The 23982-nt window shown below is 47.6% G+C and overlaps 1 protein-coding gene and 1 pseudogene across 2 annotated transcripts in view; both read right to left on the minus strand.

Annotated features, from left to right (window-relative positions):
• Positions 1-23982, minus strand: part of PRPF8 (pre-mRNA processing factor 8) — a 34246-nt gene that overhangs the window by 4685 nt on the left and 5579 nt on the right. For both annotated transcript variants that reach the window (XM_021067568.1, XM_021067569.1), the window contains exons 9-36: positions 22567-22757; positions 22323-22442; positions 22049-22238; positions 21796-21915; positions 21553-21687; positions 20731-20860; positions 20151-20347; positions 19813-20019; positions 19535-19698; positions 19261-19387; positions 18950-19142; positions 18253-18440; positions 17885-18123; positions 17515-17661; positions 17117-17327; positions 16337-16453; positions 5689-5936; positions 5414-5593; positions 4630-4765; positions 4196-4365; positions 3893-4022; positions 3621-3767; positions 2983-3143; positions 2495-2686; positions 2021-2258; positions 1757-1885; positions 371-484; positions 113-286 (exon numbers count right to left, since the gene is read on the minus strand). In XM_021067568.1, the coding sequence (XP_020923227.1) occupies positions 113-286; positions 371-484; positions 1757-1885; positions 2021-2258; positions 2495-2686; positions 2983-3143; positions 3621-3767; positions 3893-4022; positions 4196-4365; positions 4630-4765; positions 5414-5593; positions 5689-5936; positions 16337-16453; positions 17117-17327; positions 17515-17661; positions 17885-18123; positions 18253-18440; positions 18950-19142; positions 19261-19387; positions 19535-19698; positions 19813-20019; positions 20151-20347; positions 20731-20860; positions 21553-21687; positions 21796-21915; positions 22049-22238; positions 22323-22442; positions 22567-22757 (4695 nt within the window). The remainder of the gene's footprint in view (positions 1-112; positions 287-370; positions 485-1756; positions 1886-2020; positions 2259-2494; positions 2687-2982; positions 3144-3620; positions 3768-3892; positions 4023-4195; positions 4366-4629; positions 4766-5413; positions 5594-5688; positions 5937-16336; positions 16454-17116; positions 17328-17514; positions 17662-17884; positions 18124-18252; positions 18441-18949; positions 19143-19260; positions 19388-19534; positions 19699-19812; positions 20020-20150; positions 20348-20730; positions 20861-21552; positions 21688-21795; positions 21916-22048; positions 22239-22322; positions 22443-22566; positions 22758-23982) is intronic.
• LOC106507971 lies at positions 12276-16330 on the minus strand (annotated as a pseudogene).

Consider the following 23982-nt stretch of genomic DNA (forward strand, 5'->3'; position numbering starts at 1 on the left):
GAAAATGGCTCCCTAAGGGGCCTGTGGGCAAAGCTAAGGCACAGGATCTCCTTGTGACCCCCAAACCTACCCCTCTTAGACGAGTGACCCTCCTCAAGAGGTGACTTCATACCGTGTAAGATGAGATGGTCTTGAGCCAGTCATCGTAGAGGTTAAAGAGAACCATCTGCGGTTCAGTGGCTTTAAGGATGAGATCCCCAAACTTTTCCACCTTGAGACAAGCCTGGAAGGGGAGCTGGAGCTCTGAGCCTTTGATCACGATATTGGGGAAGTCCAGCAAGTGCACCTGAAACAAGATCAAGTCCAAGTCTAGAAACAGAGTCAGCAGATCTCAGCCCTCTTTTCTTCTACCGCATCCACCACCTCTCACCTCCAGTGGATCCAGCATGCCCTTCCTGGTGACAATGATCTGCTTGGGCTGCTCCTCCACTGGCAAAGAGCGGATCAGGGCGGCCACTTCCTCAGCCGTCTTCCACTTAGCCAACTAAAAAGCAAGCGTAAAGGGAGTGGAAATTGAGTCAATGAGAACAAAAGATCCCAGCCCTGAAACAATCCAACTATGTTTCTACTGTGCACTGCTACTGGAATGGAGGTACTTCGGAGGGATAGATAAAAGCAAACCATGGCCTTGCCCCAAAGAATGTTTCGACCTAGCTGGCCAGACAAAACTCATACAAAATAATACCCTAAGCCCGTATTTGATTATATACTACACTACGTCGGGGACTAAAGAAACTAAGGCTAAAGGTCATAAAAAGTTGCACAAAGAAAGAGATCTTGAGGGATGAGTAAGACAGTGATTAACAGAACAAAGAGGAAAGTTCATTCTAGAAGGAAGGATCTGTGAGCAAAGCCAAAGAAGGGAAGATGGGCATCAGGAAACATGCTATGGAGGAAGAGAAACTGTGGCTGCACAGCTTCCTAGACATTAGGAATCTAGGAAACCAAAGAGTTAATATGACAAAAAAAAGGGGGGGGTTACCAAAGGATGAGGGGGAGAAGAGATTTGGTGAAAATGATGTTTTAGGAATGCTTGCTCCTGGAGTTCCCATCATAGCTAAGTGGTTAACGAGCCCAACTAGCATTTATGAGTATGTGGGTTCAACTCCCAGCCTCACTCAGTGGGTTAAGGATTTGGCGTTGCCCTGAGCTGTGGTGCAGGTTGCAGACGCGCTCGGATCCTGCATTGCTGTGGCTATGGTGTACGTCGGCAGCTACAGCTCCAATGAGACCCCTAGCCTAGGAACCTCCATATGCCACAAGTGTGGCCCTAAAAAGACAAAAGACATTAAAAATAAATAAGTAAGAATGCTTGCTCCCTTTAGAAGGATGATTTCTGGCAGTCTTCTTCAAGACAGGTTGGAGATGGGACATTCAGGAAGGAGAGAAGCCAGCTAGAAGGCAATGAAGAACCTCACTCTTGGATCTCTTTCTGTTGTTTTTTGGCCACACTCGAGGGAAGTGGAAGTTTCCAGGCCAGGGAATGAACTGGCGCCACACCTGTGACCTGAGCCACAGCAGTGAGAATGCCGGATCCTAACCCACTGAGTCACCTGGGAACTCCGCTCCTGGACCTCTTATAGAAGAACACACTTCCAAAGTTAAGTAATTCAGGGGAAAAGTTTAAATGAAACGTCTTCAATCTTACAAGGAGAGAAAGAGAAGACTCTCACTCTTGCACACACACCCCCATCTACATACCAAAGAATAAGAGGCGGCAAGGTTCTCCAGCCTCTCCACACTTTAACAGGCTCACCTGCCCCAGACGCTTCTGTCCAGCCCACACAGACGTGTGAATGATCTTGAGGAAGAGCTGCCCCGTGCGTGGGTTGAAGATGAAGATGGCCCCATTGATGGGCTTGGTGGTCAAGTTCCCTTCGAAGGTCTGAAGAATGATTACGTCAGTTAGCTAAGTCCAGACACAACCAACCTGCCTTCCGTCCAAGACACACACCCTTGCCTTACCACCCCCACAGGCAAACCCAGAGTCCCACAGCCCCATGCTGCGTCTTGCTCTCACCTTATGGATAGTCACTCTGTAGACATTAGTGTCATCCACAAACCAGATAATCTGGTTGGAGAAGAGTTCACCATAGTTCTGAGAGGAGAGATAGGGCTCAGTGGGCTCAGAAGAATAGAGCTGCAACCCCTTACGGATCCGTTCCCGTAACACATACAAGGCAGGGTTTGCCTTCATGATTTTGGCCATGGCCTGCTGGATGAGAGGCTTGCTGCCAGGGAACCAGTTTCCATAGGCACTGTGAGGGTGGACAAGGCAAGAAATGTTAAGACCAGGCCAGCAGTCCCAGGAACAAGGCAAATCGCGACTCTATAGTGAAAGAAAAGACTGCTGGCCAGGCTGACTGCTCATTACACGCAGTCAGTGACCTAGAGGAGAAAAGAGCCAAATCTCATCTCACCTGGACAAACTTAAAACATGTGTATGTATTAAAGTATGAGGCTGACGGATACATGCTCCTCAGCCCCAACTTACCTGTGCAGGTTATAGGCCAGGTCAATGGCAATGAGCACGCCCGTGGGTGAAGGGTAGATACTCATATTGTCTGTGGTGTAGTCTAAGAACTTGGCCCGGGCGTAGCGCTCAATGTCATGAGAATCATAGTCCCCCCAGCGCAACTGGATGTCAATCCAATACTTCTGAGTGGTGGTGCTGTCCATCACATCCCTGAGGGCGGAGAGGGGTCAGAAGCGTAGGCTTCCAGGCAGACACAAGCACAGCCAATGTCCCCAGAACCGCGAGAACTCTCAATCACTACATCTGCATCTCAAAACCTACCCCTCTGCCTGTTCCAGATCAATAAGACCCATGAGAGAATCAGCAGACGTGGCTGAGGATGATGGCAAGATCCAGGGGCAGCACTGGCTCCAAGTTAGACAGCCAGGGACAATTCCTCAAGTACGCTAGGAGAACAGTAAAACTAAGGTTCTTGGATGCCTGCGGCTGGGTCAAAGGGCACTTACTTGGAGTCTGCCAACAACGAGGGCCGGGAGACATTCCACTTGTAGGAGGCAAAGAGCAGGATATCTGCACAGGAAGAGTTCATCTTATAGGACTTTCGGGGGTGGATTGTCTCCTTCTGTACCGTCTCGATTTCCAGTGCATCCAGTTCCTGATCAAACACCTGGAGGCCAAGGTGGAAAGGTTACAACGTTTATGGAAGCCCACTTACAGAAGCTAAGATAATGTGACCCCTGGTACCACAAGAGAAGTTTCATCCTTGGAGCTTCAAGGGTGCATTCCCCATACTCCAAAGCGAAAGCTGACTTGAGTTTTTTTTTTTTTTTTTGTCTTTTTGTTGTTATTGTTGTTGTTGCTATTTCTTGGGCCGCTCCCGCGGCATATGGAGGTTCCCAGGCTAGGGGTTGAATCGGAGCTGTAGCCACCAGCCTATGCCAGAGCCACAGCAACGCGGGATCCGAGCCGCGTCTGCAACCTACACCACAGCTCACGGCAACACCGGATCATTAACCCACGGAGCAAGGGCAGGGACCGAACCCACAACCTCATGGTTCCTAGTCGGATTCGTTAACCACTGCGCCACGACGGGAACTCCTGACTTGAGTTTTTGTGGCATCCTCCACCCTCAATTCCAGCCTACCTGACACAAGTCCATAACGATGCTCTCGTGGATCTTCTGCCACAAGTGAGCTCGGAAGATCTGGATGAGGGAGATCTTCAGGGTGGGGATCTTGCCATGCATGAAGATGCCCGTCAGGTCCAGCTGCACCTGAAAGCCTACGTACACCTGACAGGAAAACCAGAGTGACACTAGAGGCCAAGGGACTGTGGGTCTCAGGACATAACCAAGGAAGAAGAAATTCTTGTTTCCAGCTGCCCATCTCCCATGTCTACTGACCACACCACACTCACATTGGCTCGGTTGATGGTGGGGGACCACCAGAGGGTGAATCTACGATTGGGAATCTGGTTCAATCCAGATCGCTGAGCGTTGGTTAGCTTCTTCCACTTCATAGACTCCTCGAAACCACTGGCCTTCTCCCTGGAAAGCAGAACAACAAGGTAGTCACGTCCTGCCACCCCCCAGAACACTGCCCTCCTCCCGGGCTGGCTGACTGGGAAACACCACAGCAGAAACCAAAGGCACAGAAGGCATTGAGCTCAGAGGGGTGTGACATAGGAGAGGTCGCTCTAAGGGGACAACAGACTCCTTACCAGAAAAGCCCTTCCCAGGTAGGGAAGTACGTGCCCTTGAAGAGAGTGTGTTCCAGGATGCCCTCCACACCACCCAGGGCCTGGATCATGTCTGTACGGTAGTTGTTCAGGTTCCAGAGCTTCCCGTCATGCCGCTGGTGTGTCCACCAAAAAGGGTTCTGCTTCAAAACCTACATGGCAAGGCAGGTACGGTCAAGCTTCTGGGTGCTCACTGCCCTAGGTTCCTGGCATGGCCACAGATTCTTTTTTTCTTTCTTTTTAGGGCTGCACTTGCACCATACGGAAATTCCCTGGGTAGGCACTGAATTGGAGCTGCAGCTGCTGACCAACCCCACAGCCGCAGCCACACCAGATCCAAGCCACACCTGTGACCTATACCTCACGGCCACCGATTCTAGTTCAGGGAAACTCTCTCCATCATCCCCTTCACGTACCTGGTACTGCTTAAAGTCAGTACGAACACGCCAGCCCTTATCATAAGCCAGCGTGTGCCGGTCCTTCTGGAAGAGGGTGTTGATTCGAGGAATACCACGATCCCATGAATCTTCTAGATCTTCTAAGGTCAGTCGTCTGCCAAGGAGAAAAGACCAAACGTATGCTTGTATGAAGAGTTTAGCATTTCTCCCTCGCCAAGGATAAAGAGGGTCACACACAGGACCTACTTCCAATTTTTTTGGTTTGTTTTTCTTTTTCGAACACACGCACAGCATATGGAAGTTTCCAGGCCAGTGAACACATCTGAGTTGCAGGTGCAACCTACACCACAGCTGCGGCAATACCAGATCCTTAACCCACTGCACTGGGCCAGGGATCAAACCCGTGCCACCACAGAGACAACACTGGATCATCAACCCACTGCACTACAGTGGGGACTCCCTAAAACCTACTTCCTTGACTCCAGAAAAATATGACATGCTGGATGGAGTTCCTGTCGTGTCTCAGAGGAAACAAATCTGACTAGTATCCATGAGGATGTGGGTTCGATCCCTGCCTGCTCAGTGGGTAAAGGATCGGTTGTTGCCATGAGCTGTGGTGTAGACCAGCAGCTACAACTCCAATTCGACCCCTAGCCTAGGAAACTCCATATGCTGCAGGTGAGGCCCTAGAAAGACCAAAAAAAAAAAAAAAAAAAAGAGAGAGAGACATTCTCTGACCTCCACACGGGGCTCAACAGTCACCCTCCCCAAACAGGACTGCTATGCCCTCCTGGATGCCCACCTGTTCTGAGCAATGGCCTCTTGTCTCTTGAGTGCATACTCAGCCCAGACCCGCTGAGAATCAATGAACTCACTCTCCCATGGCTGTATGTAGCGATACAAGTTGGGAATCAACTGGTCTTCTTCATGGCTCATTCCTGAACGAAAGTGTGTGATACCTACATCTGTCTGCTTGGACCACCTGTTTGGGGGCACAACCAAGATTAGAAAAATACTACAGGCTGAAAATAAACATCCCCCTTCCTCAGGGTCTAGCAAGATTCAGCCAAGGCCTACCTGAGGTCAGACTGGGGGATGAGCACATGCCCCATTGAGAGCATTCCAAGTCCACCCAACTCCTTAGGCGTGTAGAACACGACAGGGGGGAACCGACTTGGCATCTTGGAGTTGAGGCCAATCTTAATCCGTGTCTGGATCTTGTTCTCACACTTCACCAGCAGGTCCAGGAGCTCCTGGGTGTTCACCACAGCCTCCCGAAAGTATGTCATAAGGCCAATAAGAGCTGTGTTCCATTTATTCACAATCTGAAGAGAGGGAGAAAGAAGTAAATTACAGATAAGCCATTGGGGGAAGAGGGTGTGTGGCTGGGGTCCACTAGAGACAATCAGTTATATTCTCCCTAGTTTCTCAAGGAGGATTTGAGCTCAGTGTCATTAGGGGAAGTATGTATAAATCAAAATCACTATGAGGTACTACTTAACACTCACTGGAATGGCTAAAAGACAGTGACAAGAGTTATCAAGGATGTGGAGAAGATGGAACTCTCACATACTGCTGTTGGGAATACGAAATGGTGCAGCCACACTGAAACAGTCTGGCAGTTCCTCAGAATGTTAAACAGAGCTCCCATATGACCCAACTCCTAGGTGTACACCGCAGAGACGTGAATACATAAGTCCACACAAAAATGTGTACACAAATATTCACAATAGCATTATTCGTAACAGCCAAAAAGTAGGAAAAAACCCAAATGTCCATCGACTAACAAAAAAACAAAATGTGGTACAGCCACATAACAGAATATAATTTAGCCATGAAAAGAACTGGAACACTGATACGTGTTACCACATGAATGAATCTTGAAAACATTATGCTAAATGAAAGAAGCTAGACAAAAAAGGACACATATATGATCCAAGTATATGAAATGTCCGGAATAAATAAATACACATAGACAGAAAGTAGATTAGTGGTTGTCAGGGGTTGGGAACAGGGAGGGGCTAAGGGGAGTGAGTGACTGCTAATGGATATAGGGTGTCTTTTTGGGGTGATGAAAATGTTCTGGAATTAGTGGTGATGGCTGCACAATTTTATGCATATACTGTAAACCACTAAATTGTATACTTTAAAAATGTGAATTGCATATCAATAAAAACAAATTTATAAAGATTTGTTAAAGACCAAAAATGTGAATTGCATATCAATAAAAACAAATTTATAAAGATTGTTAAAGACCAAATATACTAAGTAATCTCGGGGGGTACAGGAGAAACAGGGTAATAAAAACTGATGGAGAGGGTGCTCCTGCTATGGCACAGCAGGTTAAGGTCTCAGCATTCCCATAGCTGCGGCGTAGGTCACAGCTGCAGCTCCAATTTAACCCCTAGCCCAGGAATTTCTATATGCCCCAGATGCGGCCATTAATAAATAAACAATGAGAGAAAAAATGAAATAGAGAGACTAAAAAAAAAAAAAGAAAAAAGATCAATGAAACTAAGCTGATTTTCTGAAAAACATAATAAAAGTGATAAGCTTTTAGCCAGCCTCATCAGGAAAAAAAAGAGCGCCCCAATAAAATCAGAAATGAAAGAGAGGTTACAACACCACAGAAATACAGATGATCATCAGAGATTACTACAAACAATTACACACAAATAAACAAAACAAACTATAAGGAGTTCCAGTTGTGGCTTAGCAGTAACAAACACAACTAGGATTCATGAGGACTTGGGTTTGATCCCTGGCCTCGCTCAGCGGGTTAAGGATCCGGGGTTGGTGTGAGCTGTGGTATAGGTCGCAGATGCAGCTTGGATTCTGAGTTGCTGTGGCTGCGGTGTAGGTCAGCAGTTGCAGCTCTGATTCAACCCTTAGCCTGGGAACTTCCACATGCCGTAGGTTTGCCCCTAAAAAGCAAAAAATAAAAAGGGCTAATACCCATCCTTCTTAAATTATTCCAAAAAACTGAAAAAGAAGGAACACCTCTGAACTCCTAAGAGGTGAGTACCACCTTGATACCAAAACCAGGCAAAGACACCAAAGATACACTTACACACAGCCCAGTATCATTAATAAATACAGATGTAAAAACCCTCAAAGAACTATTAGCAAACCAAATTCAACAATCTGTTAAAAGAATCATATACTATGATCAAATGGAGTTTATCCCAGGATTTAGAGATGATTCAATATCTGAAAGTCAATCAATGTGATATACCACATTAACAAATTGAATAAACATCATATGATAATCTGAATAGATGCAGAAAAAGCTTTTGACAAAATTCAACATCCATTTATAACCAAAATTCTCAACAAAGTGGGTATAGAGAAAACACACCTCAACATAATAAAAGCCATATATGACAAGCCACAGGTAACATACTCAATGGTGAAAAGCTGAAAGAATTTCCTCTAAGATCAGGAACAAGACAAGGATGCCCACTCTCATTGCTTTTATTCAACATATTATTGAATAGCCACAGCAACCAGACAAGAGAAAGACATAAAAGAAACTCAAAAGTGGAAAGGAAGAAGTATAGCTGTATAAGATGACATAAAACTATATATAGAAAATCTTGAAGACACACCAAAAAACTATTAGAACTCATCAATTAGGAGTTCCTGTCATGGCTCAGCAGAAACGAATCTGACTAACATCCATGAGGACAAAGGTTCGATCCCTGGCCTCACTCAGTGGGTTAAAGATCTGGTGTTGCTGTGAGCTGTGGTGTAGGTCATCACAGACGTGGTTCAGATCCCAAGTTGCTGTGGCTGTGGTGCAGGCCAGTGACTACAGCTCCGATTCAACCCGGAGCCTGGGAACCTCCATATGCTGCAGGTGTAGCCTTAAAAAAAAAAAAAAAAAAAAAAAGAACTCATTAATTCAGTAATATGGTAGGATACAAAATTAATATACAGAAATCTGTTGCATTTCTGTACACTAACAACTATCAGAAAGAGAAGATTCCCCAATGTGCAGCAGATTAAGGTTCTGGCACTATAACTGCAACGGCTTGGGCTGCTACTGTGGTGTGGGTTCAATCCCTGGCCTGGGAACTTCTGCATGCTGCAGGCACAACCATAGAGAAAAAAAAAAAAAATAGAAAAAGAAATTAATGAGTTTCCGTGATGGCTCAGCAATTAACAAACCCAATTAGCATTCATGAGGATGCAGGTTCAATCCTTGGCCTCACTCAGTGGGTTAAGGATCCAGTGTTGCTATGAGCTGTGTTGTAGGTCACAGATGTGGCTCAGATCCAGCATTGCTGTGGCCCTTGCCCGAGTACTTCCATATGCCACAGATGTGGCCATAACAAGAAAAAGTAAGTAATAAATAAATAAACAACAACCCCATTTATAATTGCTTTGAAAAACAAAACAATCACCAAGGAATAAATCAATCCAAAGAGGTAAATGAGCTGTACTTGGAAAACTTTAAGAATGTGATGAAAGAAAGTAAATGCAGGAGTTCCCATCATGGCTCAGTGGGTTAACGAATCCAACTAGGAACCATGAGGCTGCGGGTTCGATCTCTGCCTTGCTCAGTGGGTTAAGGATCTGGCGTAGCATGAGCTGTGGTGTAGGTTGCAGACTCGGCTTGGATCCCGAGTTGCTGTGGCCCTGGTGTAGGCCAGCAGCTACAGTTCTGATTTGACCCCTAGCCTGGGAACCTCCATTTGCCGCGGCAGCGGCCCAAGAAATGGCAAAAAGACAAAAAAAAAAAAAAAAAAAAAAAAAAAAAAAGTAAATGTGACATAAAACAAAGGGATGGGAAGAATATCATTTGTTTGGCCACACCCAGGGCATGCAGAAGTTTTCAGACCAGGGATCAAACCCTTGCCACAGCAGTGACAATGCCAGCCCCTTAACCACTAGGCCACCAGGGAATTCCTCAAAGAATACTGTTAAAATACTACACTCCCCAAGGCTATCTATAAATTCAATGTACCCCCCCATCAAAATACCAAAGGCATTTGATACTATCTGAACTAGAACAAATAATTTTAATATTTGTTTGAAAACACAACAGACCCTAAACAGCCAAAGCAATCTTGAAAAAGAACAAAGCTGAAGGTATCACACTGATTTCATTCCATAGTAAAAAGCTATAGTAATCTGTATAGCAATGGCACAAAAACAGACATGTGTCAACGGAACAGAATAAAGAGCCCAGAAATAAATCCATGCTGTTATGGTCAATTAATCTGCAATAAAGAAAGCAAGATTACACAATGGGGAAAAGAAAGCCTCTTAAATACATGGTGAGGGAAAACTGGACAGCTACGTGCAAAAGAATCTAAACGGACCACTTTCTAACAACACATACAAAAATAAATTCAAATGGATTAAAGGAGTTCCCATTGTGGCACAGTGGTTAACGAATCCGACTAGGAACCATGAGGTTGTGGGTTCGAACCCTGGCCTTGCTCAGTGGGTGAAGGATCCGGCATTGCCGTGAGCTGTGGCGTAGGTCGCAGATGCGGCTCGGATCCCGAGTTGCTGTGTCTCTGGCGTAGGCCGGTGGCTATAGCTACGATTTGACTCCTAGCCTGGGAACCTCCATATGCTGCGGGAGCGGCCCTGGAAAAGGCAAAAAGACCAAAAAATAAAAATTAAAATAAAATAAAAAAGAATGAAATTTTGCCATTTGCAACAAAACAGAGGGACTTAGAAAGCATAAAATAACTAAGTCAGGGATGTAATGGGCAGCGTAAGGACATTGTGCTAACATTGTATGGCGACAGACGGTCACTGGACTGATCCTGGTGATCACTTTGCAATGGATAAAACCAGTGAATCACTCTGTCGTACACCTGAAACTAATGTAATACATTAAGTGAATTATACTTCAATTAAATGAGATCTTGGAGTTCCCACTGTGGTAGAGTATGTTAAGAAACCAACTGCAGGAGTTTCCCCTGCAGCACAACAGTACTGGCACTGCTTTATTCCCAGAAGGGAACGGATATCAATTCCCAGGCAGTATGACATTCCTTTAAGAATAGCAGAAGTTCCTGGGCATGAGGGGAGGAAAAAAGAATAATACTGAGTGATTCTGTGTACTATGTGCCATGGTAAGAACTTTACACATATCAAGTCTTCATAAAAGAAAACAAATTCAATTTATATAACCTGCCATCATAACACATGACCAACTTGGAAGGGAATGTGGAAAAATAAAAACTGATGGTAGGATGACAGGATTCTGGGTGTTACTCTGAGTTTTATTAATATTTAACTTCTTTTTCCTGCAGATGAAAAAGTAACTGGTAGAAAAATTAATGGGAACTTTTACTGTTATCCTTTTGAACTATGATATACTAGGCTACAAATTTTTTTCCATTTAAAACTAAACATATGGCTGGGGCCGGGGAGGTGAACAGGCAGAGACCAGGGTATTTTTAGGGCAGTGAAAACACTCTGTATGATATTTTAATGATGGATATGTATTCTTTTTTTTTTTTTTCCCTTACTTCCATGCCTACAGCACATGGAAGTTCCTGGGCCAGGGAATCAAACCTGCGCCACAGCAGTGACAATGTTAGGTCCTTAACCTGCTAAGCCACAGATGAACTCCAGATACATGTTCTTAATTTATTTTTAAGGGCCACACCCACAGCATGTGGAGGTTCCCAAGCTAGGGGTCCAACTGGAGCTGTAGCCACTGGCCTACGCCACAGCTACAGCAATGCCAGATCCGAGCCGAGTCTGCGACCTACACCGAAGCTCACAGCAACACAGGATCCTTAACCCACTGAGCAAGGCCAGGGATCGAAGCTGCATCCTCATGGATACCAGTCAGATTCGTTTCCGCTGAGCCACGACAGGAGTTCCACAGATGTGTGTTCTTATATGTTTGTCCAAATCCACAGAACATACACCACCGAGAGTGAACCCTAAGGTAAACTATGGGACTTTGGGTGGTTATGATGTGCCGACGTAGGTTTATCCTTGGTAAAAAATGCACCCCTTTGGTGACTGATGTTGATAATGGTGGAGGTTATACATGTGGGGGGGAGCAATTACATGGGCGAGCTCTCATTTGTATTATAAATCTGAAATTGCTCTTAGGGGTTTCCCATCGTGGCTCAGCAGAAATGAACCCGACTAGTATCCAGGAGGACATGGGTTCGATCCCTGGCCTCACTCAGTGGGTTAAAGATCCAGTGTTGCCATGAGCTGTGGTGTAGATGCAGCTCAGATCCCGAGTTGCTGCGGCTGTGGTGTAGCCCGGCCACTGCAGCTCTGATTCGACCCCTAGCCCACTGCAGCTCTGATTCCATATGCCGCAGGTGCAATAGTAAAAAGACAGCTGGTTAATTCCAGTCTTATTTCATACCGACTACTAGGACTGAAGGGTGGGGTCCTGGCTCCATGCCTGGGCTAGCGCACAGAACATACATAAAGCCAGCACAGCAGCAGCACCTACACTGGTAGCATCAGTAATGATTACAAGTGAGTCCAAGGAGGAAACAAAATTTTAGAGGGCAAGAATAGGGCTATAAGGTCCAGCTACCTCTAGCCTTACTGGAGATTTCCCTTCTATTAACAACCTTGGCATGATAGAAGAAAATATGAGAAGAAGAATGTATATGTATGTATGACTGTGTCTCTTTGCCGTACAGGAGAAATTGACAGAACACTGTAAATCAACTATACTTTAATTAAAAAAAAATGAAAAAGAATAACATATCCAAAGACTATAAATCCATTGGGACAGCACACAAATTGGTGGTTGTCAGGAACTGGGGAGAGGAGACAACAGCAGGGAGAAAGTGCTTATGAGGTATGGGGTTTTACTTTGGAGTACTGGAAATATTTTGTAAAGAGATAAAGGTGGAGGGTGTACAGCATCATGAGTGTACTAAATGTTACGAACTCGGTCATTTAAAGTGCTTCATTTCTTATGCAAATTTCACGTCAATAAATTAAAAAGTCAATTCTAGAATGCTGGCCAAAGTATAAATAAAAATTACCGGTATGAAAAAAATTTAAAAAGAAACCAAACCTAGGAAGATGAAGAAATTTTCCTTTTTTCTTTTTTGGCTGCACCTTTAATTCCCCTGCTTCCAATCCCTTACCACTACACAACAGCCCTCTCGCAAAACCCCAATCCTAAACCAGCACTATAATCTATTCCACCTTCTCCAGCCCATCGCCGAGCAGCTGAGCGCTTCTGGGAAGAGCCCACACTCACTCACAGCTGTCCTCACTCTCTTGAAACCCTTAGCGCACAGCTCCTTCACCAGCGGACTCACCCCTCACCAGTGTGCTCAAGTCCGACACCCCCGCCCCTCAGCCCAGCCCAGCCCAGGCTAAGCGGAAAGAGTCAAGCCTTTTCCTAACTCCCCACTAAACTCACCTACACTCTCGTCTATGCAGACCTCTTTTCTACTAGGTTCAGAGGATACTTTCCCCTGCTTGCCCTTTACTCCGTCCCTGCTGAGGGGACATCACTTCTCACACTTCTTTGCTACACTCTGAACTGCTACTGGCTCCCTCCTGCCCACATACTTGCACTCCCGTTTAAAAATACCTGCCTCTCTCCTACCTCCCTCTAGGTGGCATCGAATGTCCCTCCTCCTCCAGCTCTGGCAAACTGACAGTCCACTCCCTCACTTCCCATAAAGCCTCACCCGCTGCAATCTGGCATCTATCCCCACTAGTTCCGAAACAGCTCTTGCTAAGGTCACCAATGACGTCCTGACGGCCAAATCCAATGGACGCTTGTCAGGCCTCATCTGACTGAAACACTCTTAGGTAACGGACACTGCTAAGTGCCCGTCCCAACTCCTGACAGGCCTGGCGCCCGCAGCCCGGCACTCCCCCAGTCTGGCCACACTGCCGCTACTGTTCCCTAGAATTCCAAACTCATCCCTCTGCTCTTCTCGCTGCTTACACTTTGCCAAGACAACCTCGCTCCCTCTTAAATTCTCAATCATCTCCTTTATGCTGACAGACTCCTAATCTACATTTGCAACTGAGACGTCTTCTTCAAGCCTCAGACTGTAACATTATCTCCACTTGGACATCCTAGAGGAACCTCTAAGTTCCCCTAATCGCTCTTACTTTCTCACCTTATTTCTCTCCCTAGAGCTTCAAACTCATACTGCTCCTCAAATCTAAGAGGTACCCTCAAGGGGGACAAAATGCACACAAATACATGTATATATGTATCTTGAAATAGAAGGAACACAATATAAATAAGCAGCTGCTGTAACCTCCATCTGGATGTTCTCAGGAACCTCATCCTTTTTATGCCCTGAACGAAGTCCATTATCTTCTTTCCTGAACCTGCTCTTCCTGAAGCACTCCAGTTGGTGGCACCGATACCCACCTAGTCTTTCAGGCCGAAAACTCAACGTTACCTTGACTTCCTTTCCCTCCGGCATTCCACCAAAATGAAGCTCCGCTGACTTTAACTACTTATCAGTTCTGTTCCCTTCTCCGTTCACTGCTCTCATCATGTTTAGCTAGACTTCTACAATAGTTCCCAAGCCTCAGCTCACTTTGTACTCTTTTTGTGTATGTGTGTGTGTCTTTCTGTCTTTTTAGGGCCACGCCTGTGGCAAATGGAAGTTCCCAGGCTAGGGTTCCATTCGGAGCTGCAGCTGCAGCTGCCAGCCTACACCACAGCCACAGCAACACAGGATCCGAGCCACGTTTGTGACCTGTATCACAGCTCAAGGCAACGCCAGATCCTTAACCCACTGAGCAAGGCCAGGGGTCAAACCTGCATCCTCATGGATACTAGTCAGGTCATTAACTGCTGAGCCATGACGGGAACTCCATTTACAGGACTCTTAACGAGGTGTGTAATACCCTCCGTGATCTGGCTCATGTTTAATCCAGCCTCTGTCTCCTCCACAATTTTACTGCAGTAAATTCCGAACTTTTTAGAGCCTCACACATACCACGCCAGCTACCGCTTCATATCTCTGGCTGAAAGAATGTCTCACTCACCTGCCTCTCACAAATTATTTCTTTCAGGAAGTCTTTCTCCCTCTCCCAGACTGGGCTGGCGTCATGATCTGTGTGCTCTCACAGATTCCCAAATAACACAAGAGCTCTACAGACACAGGATATTACAATTCTCTTTGACTATATATACATCTATCTCTCTAGCTAAGTAGTGAGTTTCAGTAAGGCAGAGACTCTCACATGGAGTATGTGTAATGCCCTGAACAGTGGCTATCGACAAACACCAATGGAATGAATGAGTTATATGATTCCTGTTATCTGACTCTTACAGGATATAACACAACCTAAAAAGACATTTTTTTCCTTGCACCATACTCCAAAAAAAAACGTATCATGACAAATTTTAGGTAAGGGATGCTAAGATTAAAAAACTTGTCATGGAGTTCCCACTGTGGCACAATGGGATCTTGTGGTGCAACCAGGACACAGGTTCAATCCCCTGCCCAGCACTGTGGGTTAAAGGATCTGGTGTTGCTGCAGCTGCAGTGTAGATCACAACAGCAGCTCAGATCTGATCCCTGGCCTGGAACTCCATATGCCTCAGGGGTGGCCAAAAATAAGGGGAACAACAACAAAAAAGTATCCTGTGTCTGCTAGGAGTTTCCTGAAAGCCTAATGGTTAAGGATCCAGCATTAGATCCTTATATCCACTGGTGTAGCTCACATCACGGCTGTGAAGTGGATTTGATTCCTGGCCCGGGAATTTCCACACGGTTTGGGTGTGGCCAAAAAAAAAATGTATCCATAACAGAACCATCAGAACCACTACCCCAAAACTTAAAGTCTTCCTTATACGCTACACATCTAAAGAGATATGAAGGCCAAAGGAGCAAAAACGTCATGGTTAAGAACTATTCCAGGGAGTTCCCATCATGGCTCATCAGTAACAACCCAACTAGTATCCATGAGCATGTACGTTCGATCCCTGACCTTGCTCAGGGGGTTAAGGATCCAGCGTTGCCAAGAGCTGTGGTGTAGGTCACAGATGCGGCTCGCATCCCAAGTTGCTGTGGCTGTGGTGACCCCTAGCCTGGGAACTTCCACATGTCTCGGGTGTGGCCCGAGAACAAAAAAGTTATTCTAAAAGAAACCAGGATAAAGCAACTTTTTTAAGCTGTTGAGCCGTTTTTCTATGTAAGCATTACATTTCCAGAAAAAAAATCCCGGGGTTTTCCCTTCTGTGTTTTTCTGGTTTGCTTTTTTTTTGTGGTCTGTGATGCCAACTGAAGTTGTCAGTACAATGAAGCTAACGTGATTGGGCAAGAGCAGATTATTCTGCCATTTTTCTATATTTTTGAGTTGCACATCAAATCTGGAACTGATCACAACACTTTCAAGTTCACAATTTTTCCAGCTCTGTGATCATCAGTGTTGCACATTCACCACTGTATCGCTGCCTCTTCATCACAGTTAGAAACTAGACAATGACTCTGGAACACAACCTAATAAAAACCTAGCATTTCCCTCTCTTTTTGGCGTGACTGATGTTCCTGAGAGCATCAGTCCAGACACTCATGTGTACCATTGGTGGAACGTGAAGACAGCATTAAAAGCAAGGCTATTTTTAAAACTTTGCAAAAACTTAAAGCACACACAGTTAACAAATTGCTGCTGTACATAAAGCACGGAGACTACACTGAGCACAGCTGGCAAGAAAGGAGAGCAAAGCACAAGGATCTAAACGGGATGTGAGACGGACAGAGAACATGACTGCACTACGTACCTTGGTGAAGGTGGTGGACCCAGAGGCCATCAGAATTTGACGCACACGGTTGTGGAAGCGCTGCATTGACTCATCATCCACACGCAGGAAACACTGAGCTGTCCGCTCCTTAGTAACCTAAACCACAAGGTCAAGGTTAACTATCTCTGGAACTGCCACAGGAAGAAGAAATTTTTTGTTTTGTCTTTTTGGGGTACACCCATGGCATATGGAAGTTCCTAGGCTAGGGGTCGAAACAGAGCTGCAGCTTCTGGCCTACACCACAGCCACAGCAACGCCAGACTGAAGCCTCATCTGCAACCTACACCACAGCTCAACACTGGATCCTTAAGTCACTGATCAAGGCCAGGAATCAAATCCGCATCCTCAGAGAGACCACGTCAGGTCTCTAACCGGCAGAGTCACAGTGGGAACGCCAAGAACCAATGCTGACCATCACTAAGCCCTTACTCCCCCAACCAGGCTCATCCGACTGACACTGGAAAGGTATTTGGGAGTTCCCACTGTGGTGCAACAGGACCAGCGGCATCTCTGCAGTGCCAGGACACAGATTCAATCTCCAGCCCAGTACGGTAGGTTAAAGGATCCAGTGTTGCCACAGCAGCGCTACAGATCACAACTATGGATAAGAGCTGATCCCTGGCCTGGGAACTCCATGTGTGATGGGGCAGCCAAAAATGAAAAAAAAAAAAGGAAAAAGTGTGTGCAGTTCCTCACTCCCACCTACCGGGAGGTGGTAATGCTCCTCCCGGCTCCCCCGCCCCCTGGCCCAGGCCCTACCTCATTCTGTAGGTTCCAGACCCCGTCCTTGTGGGTGAACTCCTCATAGCTGGTGCGGCATTTTGGCAGGATGCGGCACTCAAAACCGCACATGTTGAACAGCAGGTTGGGGTTGTCCTTACTGTACACCGACACGAAGCTGTTCTCCCACTGAACTGTAGTCACTGAGCGTGGCAGACGGTTCTTGATGTCCCAGAACACTGCCCGACCCCTGCCCACAGAGAACATGGGTCACACCAGTCCCCTGGAAGGCACTTCCCTGCAAAGGCCAGACTGACGACAGCCCAACAGAGTACATCCTCCTACCCAGAAGACCACCTCCTAAAGTCCCTCTAATTGTCCTCCGGGTCCCTCAGGCTGACATCCTTCTCGCTCCCAGAGCCCCAACTTAGACTCACAAGTTAACATCATGCTTCATGAGGCGCATGCGGGCATCTCGGGGCCAGCACTTCTTGTTATTGTAGCCGACGATGTTCTCATTGTTGGGGTCAGGATGCTCCGTCAGGTAACGCTGGATTAGGTCCCGAGCCTCATCTGCCGTGAACCTGCACCAGACAATGCGCCCTGCTGAGGCCCAAGCACACTGGGATCTCATGCGACCTACAGTTCCCTAGAGGGAGGCCACCCCGCCCCTTCCCACTCAGAAGACTTCCTTCCATTTTAGAGCCCCAACCCAGCAGCAAGCCAACTAAGGCAGGACAGCCACTTCCAGAGGCTGGGCACATGCCTCAGTGCCCTGCAAGGATAAGAAACCAGGCAAGCCCTCACCTGAAAAAAATATGGATACGATCGATGTATCTGCAGAAGAGACGGATGGGGTGGGCAGCCTCAGTAGCTATGTCTTGGAAACTGAGAAAGTCGTTTGGCATCTGAGGGGGCCCAGCCATCTCACTGGCCCGGTGCAAGCCCAACACAAGCAAATCCATCACCAGGCCATAGTACTGCACGATGAACGAGGCAAACTGCAGGCCTCTGATGATCCCATACGAATTTGTATGGTTCATGTCCTAGAAAGAAAGAGGACACTCAACCACGGCAGCGTGCCAGGCTTCTCCGGGGCCCAGCCTCTTCCTTTCCCACCTCAGCAAATCCCAGCTCGGCAGGCTGGACACCCCCACCCCGACCCCGGAACACACCTTGTAGTTGATGACGACGTTGTTCTTGGCAGTCATGTAGTCAGCGATGTTGTGGTCTACGATGAGGCGCAGCAGCCTGTTCAGCAGGGTCAGGTCGATCTTCTCATACATCTTCTCAAATCGTGACTCCAGCATGACGTTGCACTCGCCCTCGCTTGTCTCCCACACGTCCTGCAGGTTATTGATGCCTGAGGAGGGGGCAAGACAGGGCTCCAGCAGGTTAGAAATTCCCTTTCAGGGAGTTCCCGTTGTGGCAAAACAGAAACAAATCCAACTAGTAACCGTGAGGCTGTGGATTCGATCCCTGGCCCTGTTCAGTGGGTTAAGGAACTGGCGTTGCTGTTAGCTGTGGTGTACATCACAGACGTGGTTCTGATCCTGCGTTGCTGTGGTGTAGGCTGGCAGCTGTAGCTCCGATTCGACCCCTAGCCTGGGAACTTCCATATGCCGCAAGTGCAGCCCTTTAAAAAAAAAAAAAGAAAGAAAGAAATTCCCTTTCAGGACCAGTGCCTACGGTAATCCGATCGCATGCCACTCCATTCATTCGCTGGCTTGCCAGGAGAGTCAGCTTTGCTCAGTTTAGCATCAATACCATTTCCTTGCTACTATGCAGCAAGAAAGTAAGCTAATTCTGCTGCCTGGATAGCAGAACTCAATGCGCCTCCCGTTCTCAGGTGCGATCCCAGAAAAGTTTTACCTTGGCACCACTTGTAAACAAGCAGAGGCGGCGGTTCTGTGTCAGCAGGCTTGATCCAGGGCGGGAAAAGGCGGCGCTTGTCAGCTTCGTACCAGAGGTACTGGTCCAGGTAGGCATCAGTGATTTTCTCCAGGGGCTCCACATCATACACTGGCACCAGGTGGCTATAGAGATCCATGAACTCAATGCCTACCTGCGAGACACAGAAGCTGGCTCACACCAACCCACCAACCACCTGAGACAACCTGCCACACTGGGTGCCAGGGATGAATCACGCAGCCAGAACAAAATGTCGAGGGCATCTCACTCACTTCTTTGAAGGCTCTCTGTGTGAGAAGGTGACGCTTGATGCGGGACAACGCCTCATGGGGGTTGTCATAAGCTTGCTCGATCAGACCCAGCTCTTCCCTCTGAGACTGGTTTAACCGGGACTTCACACTGACAAGGCAAAAGAAAAGGTGAATGGGAAAATCAAGAGGAAGCCAACCCCAGAAAGGACTGATGCTAAGCCTTCTTTCTTTGGACTCTTGATGATGCTGTCATTCTTCCCTGTCACCTCCCCATAGGAACCTGTCTACCCCTCACCTGTAAGCTTCCTTGAGCCGCTCCAAGGCTAAGATGAGCAACTTGGTGTCATGCTTGTAGGAGAGTGGGGGGAAGGGGATGGGTGAGAACCTGCGGCTTTCCAACCAATGCACAGTGGTGGTATATACTGCCACTGCTTCCTCTGCTGTGATGTAAGGCCCGTCCTGTAAGGTGGACATGAGAATTAGCTTCCAACTGTATCCCAAGCCTTCCAGGGCAAGGCATGGTCCCAACTTTGCAGCCCATCCTCCTGCCCACTCCCCTATACCCAGCCCGACCTTCAGGTAGTTGTGCTGCCGCTCCTGTTCTGCCTTCAGGTAGAGCCGAGTGAGGCGGCCCAGGTTCTTTTTGCAAACAGTCTTATCTACCGTGGCCCCACGGCGAATTCGTTCCCGGTTGTAGTGGGCAGTGTTGGTCCACCAGTCAGCCTTGGCCTTCACGTATCGAAGGATCATATTCTCTATAGGTGTTGGCAGCCCAGGGACCTGAAAGCACAGACAGCACAATGAGAATCTGGTGGGAGCCACACGCACCCCAAGGCAGTCCGGAAGTGGTAACCCTAACCCCGGGAAGACGATGTCCATCCACGCCTCCTCGGAGTGGGGGAGACACTCACCTTCCAGGGAATGTTGGCCTTCCAGCAGCGCCAGGCTTCACTGAGGTGCTGCAGGATGGTCCGGGCCTTGTTCTGTTTTATTCCCTCCGGCATCATGTCCAGAATGTCATGCATTACAGCGGCCCGAAGCTCAAGGTCAAAATGCGATTCCACGCGCTGCTTTGTCACAGTCTTTGCCACCCCCTTTGAGTGCCGGCCTACAAGGGAAAGTGATGGAAAGCAAAACTTGTTGCTTCCAATGAGAGTCTCTACCTTCACGCACACAGTTAACCATGGTGACAATGAAATCAGTAAGTATAAACAAAGCATCTGCGTGCTTAACACATTCAAGATACCTCAGACATTCACAAGTATGCTTCTGAGAACTTTCCATTCTATAAATACTCCACAGCCTCAAGGCCCCAGAGTGAAGCCCAAGAAACAGAATGCTTGGTCAGACGCCCTGGAGACTGGGCCTTAGAGGCAATCCGGCAAGAAGGGATTCTCAGTTGCAAACAAAGGCAGGGAACAGAACAGGAACACACGCGATCTACCCTCCAAGTGCTTAGGGGAGAAAGCGGACACAGATAAAACCACTCACCTTCGAACTGCCGAGCTAGGAGGTTGCCCAGCCAACGCTCCAGCAAAGGGGTGATGCCACGCATGAAGAACAGCCAGACCCGCCAGCCAGCAGCCCAGAAGCCACAGCCAGGGCCCTTCCCCACAGGGCCCTAGGATTCCAAGCAGAAATGAAGGATACAAGTTAGCAATTCATTCAGACAACAATAGAAAGTTGGGCAGAGGTGGGGCAAGGAGTACGTCTGTGGGAGTTCCCGTCGTGGCACAGTGGTTAACGAATCCGACTAGGAACCATGAGGTTGCGGGTTCGGTCCCTGCCCTTGCTCAGTGGGTTAACGATCCGGCGTTGCCGTGAGCTGTGGTGTAGGTCGCAGACACAGCTCAGATCCTGCGTTGCTGTGGCTCTGGCGTAGGCTGGTGGCTACAGCTCCGATTTGACCCCTAGCCTGGGAATCTCCATATGCCACGGGAGCGGCCCAAGAAATAGCAACAATAACAACAACAACAACAAGACAAAAAAAAAAAAAAAGAAAAAGAAAAAGAAAAAAGAAAATTAAAAAAAAAAAGGAGTACGTCTGTGGCAGTGAAGGAGAAAAAGGGAAAACTCTTGAAACCTCAATATCTGAAACGGGGCAAATGGGGTACTTTAAGGCAGAAACCAGTAACTAAGATTCTCTACTTGGACCTAAAGAGGGGCTTTGGGGGAAAATGTTGAGATTCACAAGGTGAGGGCAATAATGAACTCAAAGCCTCTCTCCCAGTAGATCCCTGGAAAACCCTGGCTAGATGTAAAAATTAAGATGGATCTCAGAAAACGCATGTATGAGGGAGGGCAGGGTCTTACCGTGTTGAAGCGGTAATAGATGAGATGCTTCAGGTCCTTGCACATTCTTATCTGCCGCATCAGCTTGTATTTGTACCGGTACATGCCCGTCAGCTGCCCCACGTGGGCAAAGATGTACTGCAACCCATCTGCCAGCTGCAACACACGGCCTCGTTAGGCTTTCAGCTAGATCCAGCTCCAGGATGGGCTCCGGCTTCACCCCATACCTCCGCCTGGGGCAGGGACTGGGGGTTCCTAGCTCACCTGGAAGGCATCCACGTTGCCCAACCGATACTGCACATGACTGTCCACCACCAGCTTAGTTAAACGCAGAACTTCTCGACACAGGTGAAAAGCATTCCCAAAACGAGATTTCTTTCTTTCCTAGAAAAGATGTGAAAAACAGAAACAACATTAGTCGCAAGAGTCCGGACTGAACGTGTGCCTCCTGCAGGGGCCAGAGCAAGACCAGCCCATCCCTGCAGCCCAGGAGGCCCTTAAGGTCCAATGCAGGTACCTTGGTGGTGAGCGTCTTGACGGGCTTGAGGTTGAAGTTGTAATCCAGATGCAGATAGTTGAGATTTTTACGGTGAATAAGAAGGTTGAGCATGTTGTAGCCCTGACGGCAAACCTGCAGCCCCACCTCCACCCAGTCCAGCTTCGTAGACTGAAAGAACTTGGTGGCTTTGAAGGAACGGAACAGATACCTGAGGAGGGAATAAGAAGGAGAGTTAGTCTTCTGATCATCTTTGGAAGAGAAGAAGCCTGGGCAGGGGCCTGTGGCACCTCACCTCTTCTTTTGGGCTTTAGGGGGCCGGTGCTTCAGGGCATTCAGCACATAGTACTTAAGCAGCTTCTGGTAAGAGACCCTCACTTTCACAGGCTGCCCAGCGGGACAATGCTCCCGATACCTGAAAAAACAAGCCCAGGAGTTCAGCCCTTTTCTCCCACCAGCCACTCTGGGAAAGGCTGCAGGCCCACCCAGCTGGGGCCCCTCCTCCTATACACACACTACCTCCCAGGTAGAAGCCTTACCAGTTCTTGACGAGGGGGATGTCTAGGGCCCGGCGGGTGCGACCAGAGCGTAGGTTGAAGGGCCGTGGGGCCCAGAGCAGGGCAATGCCATTGGCTGTGTTGTCTGTGTAGAGGGGTGTGTCCTTCAGGAAGGGCTCCACGAACTCTGGGAGCTCAAACTCTTCATCGTCATCCGGCAACGGTTCCTGGCTCTGAAAGAAGAATCCCTGAGGGTTTAGCTCCTGCTGAACTGGGCAGAGACTGAGAACAAGAGGGAACCTCTCTGGGGCCAACTGTGCTTGGCCCAGTGGCTACATCTGCCATGGAAACTGGGCTGCCTGACAAGAGAAGCCCTAAAGGGCCAGAGCAAAGGGGGCCGTGGGAGCAGAAAGCAAGGCGAGGCCAACCAGGAAAGCAAGCAGCACCTCTCACACCCCAACTGGCTCTCCACCAAAGGCCTCCCAGAGGAGCCCCAATACCAGAAGAGGTAAACACTGCAATCACCTTCCCTTCGAACTCCAAACACTGGGCTTGGGGAAGGAAATCTGTTCATGCTAAGAACGTAATGGAACATAGATCAACATCAAAAACAGTATTCTAAGGAGTTCCCGTCGAGGCGCAGTGGTTAACGAATCCGACTAGGAACCATGAGGTTGCGGGTTCGGTCCCTGCCCTTGCTCAGTGGGTTAAAGGATCCGGCATTGCCGTGAGCTGTGGTGTAGGTTGCAGACGCGGCTCGGATCCCGCGTTGCTGTGGCTCTGGCGTAGGCCGGTGGCTACAGCTCCGATTCGACCCCTAGCCTGGGAACCTCCATATGCCGCGGGAGCGGCCTAAGAAATAGCAACAACAACAACAACAACAACAACAAAAAAAGACAAAAAGACAAAAGACAAAAAAAAAAAAAAAAACAGTATTCTAAGTGTAAAAAGCCAATCACAAAAGACCACACACTATGTGATTGTACTTACACGAAACATCCAGAAAAGATAAATATATAGAGACAGAAAGTAAATTTATAGTTGCCTAAATAAGGAAGGGTCAAGTGAAAAAGAGCAACTACTGATGGGTACAGGGTTTCTCTTTGAGGAAATGAAAATGTTCTAAAATTAACTGTGGAGATGGTTACAAACCTGTGAAAAAACTAAAAGCCATCAAATTATACACTTTAAAGGGGCCACTGTGTGGTAGTGAATTACAGCTCAAGGGATTGGGGAAAAAAAAAAGAACACACTAGAAAAAGACCAGAATAAGATGATATGGAAAGACAAAGAAGGGTTCGGATAAAGCCCCGATGGATAATCTCAGAAACCAAGATGATATCAATAACTTAGTTTGGGCCAATTGCCCAACTCCCAAATTAGCTTATAGCGTGAGGGGAATACTTCAGAAAGGAAAATATGTCTCCCTCATAGATGAATTTTATCTAGTAATTCTTC

This window comes from Sus scrofa, chromosome 12 (assembly GCF_000003025.6).
Source record: "Sus scrofa isolate TJ Tabasco breed Duroc chromosome 12, Sscrofa11.1, whole genome shotgun sequence".
Classification (NCBI taxonomy): domain Eukaryota; kingdom Metazoa; phylum Chordata; class Mammalia; order Artiodactyla; family Suidae; genus Sus; species Sus scrofa.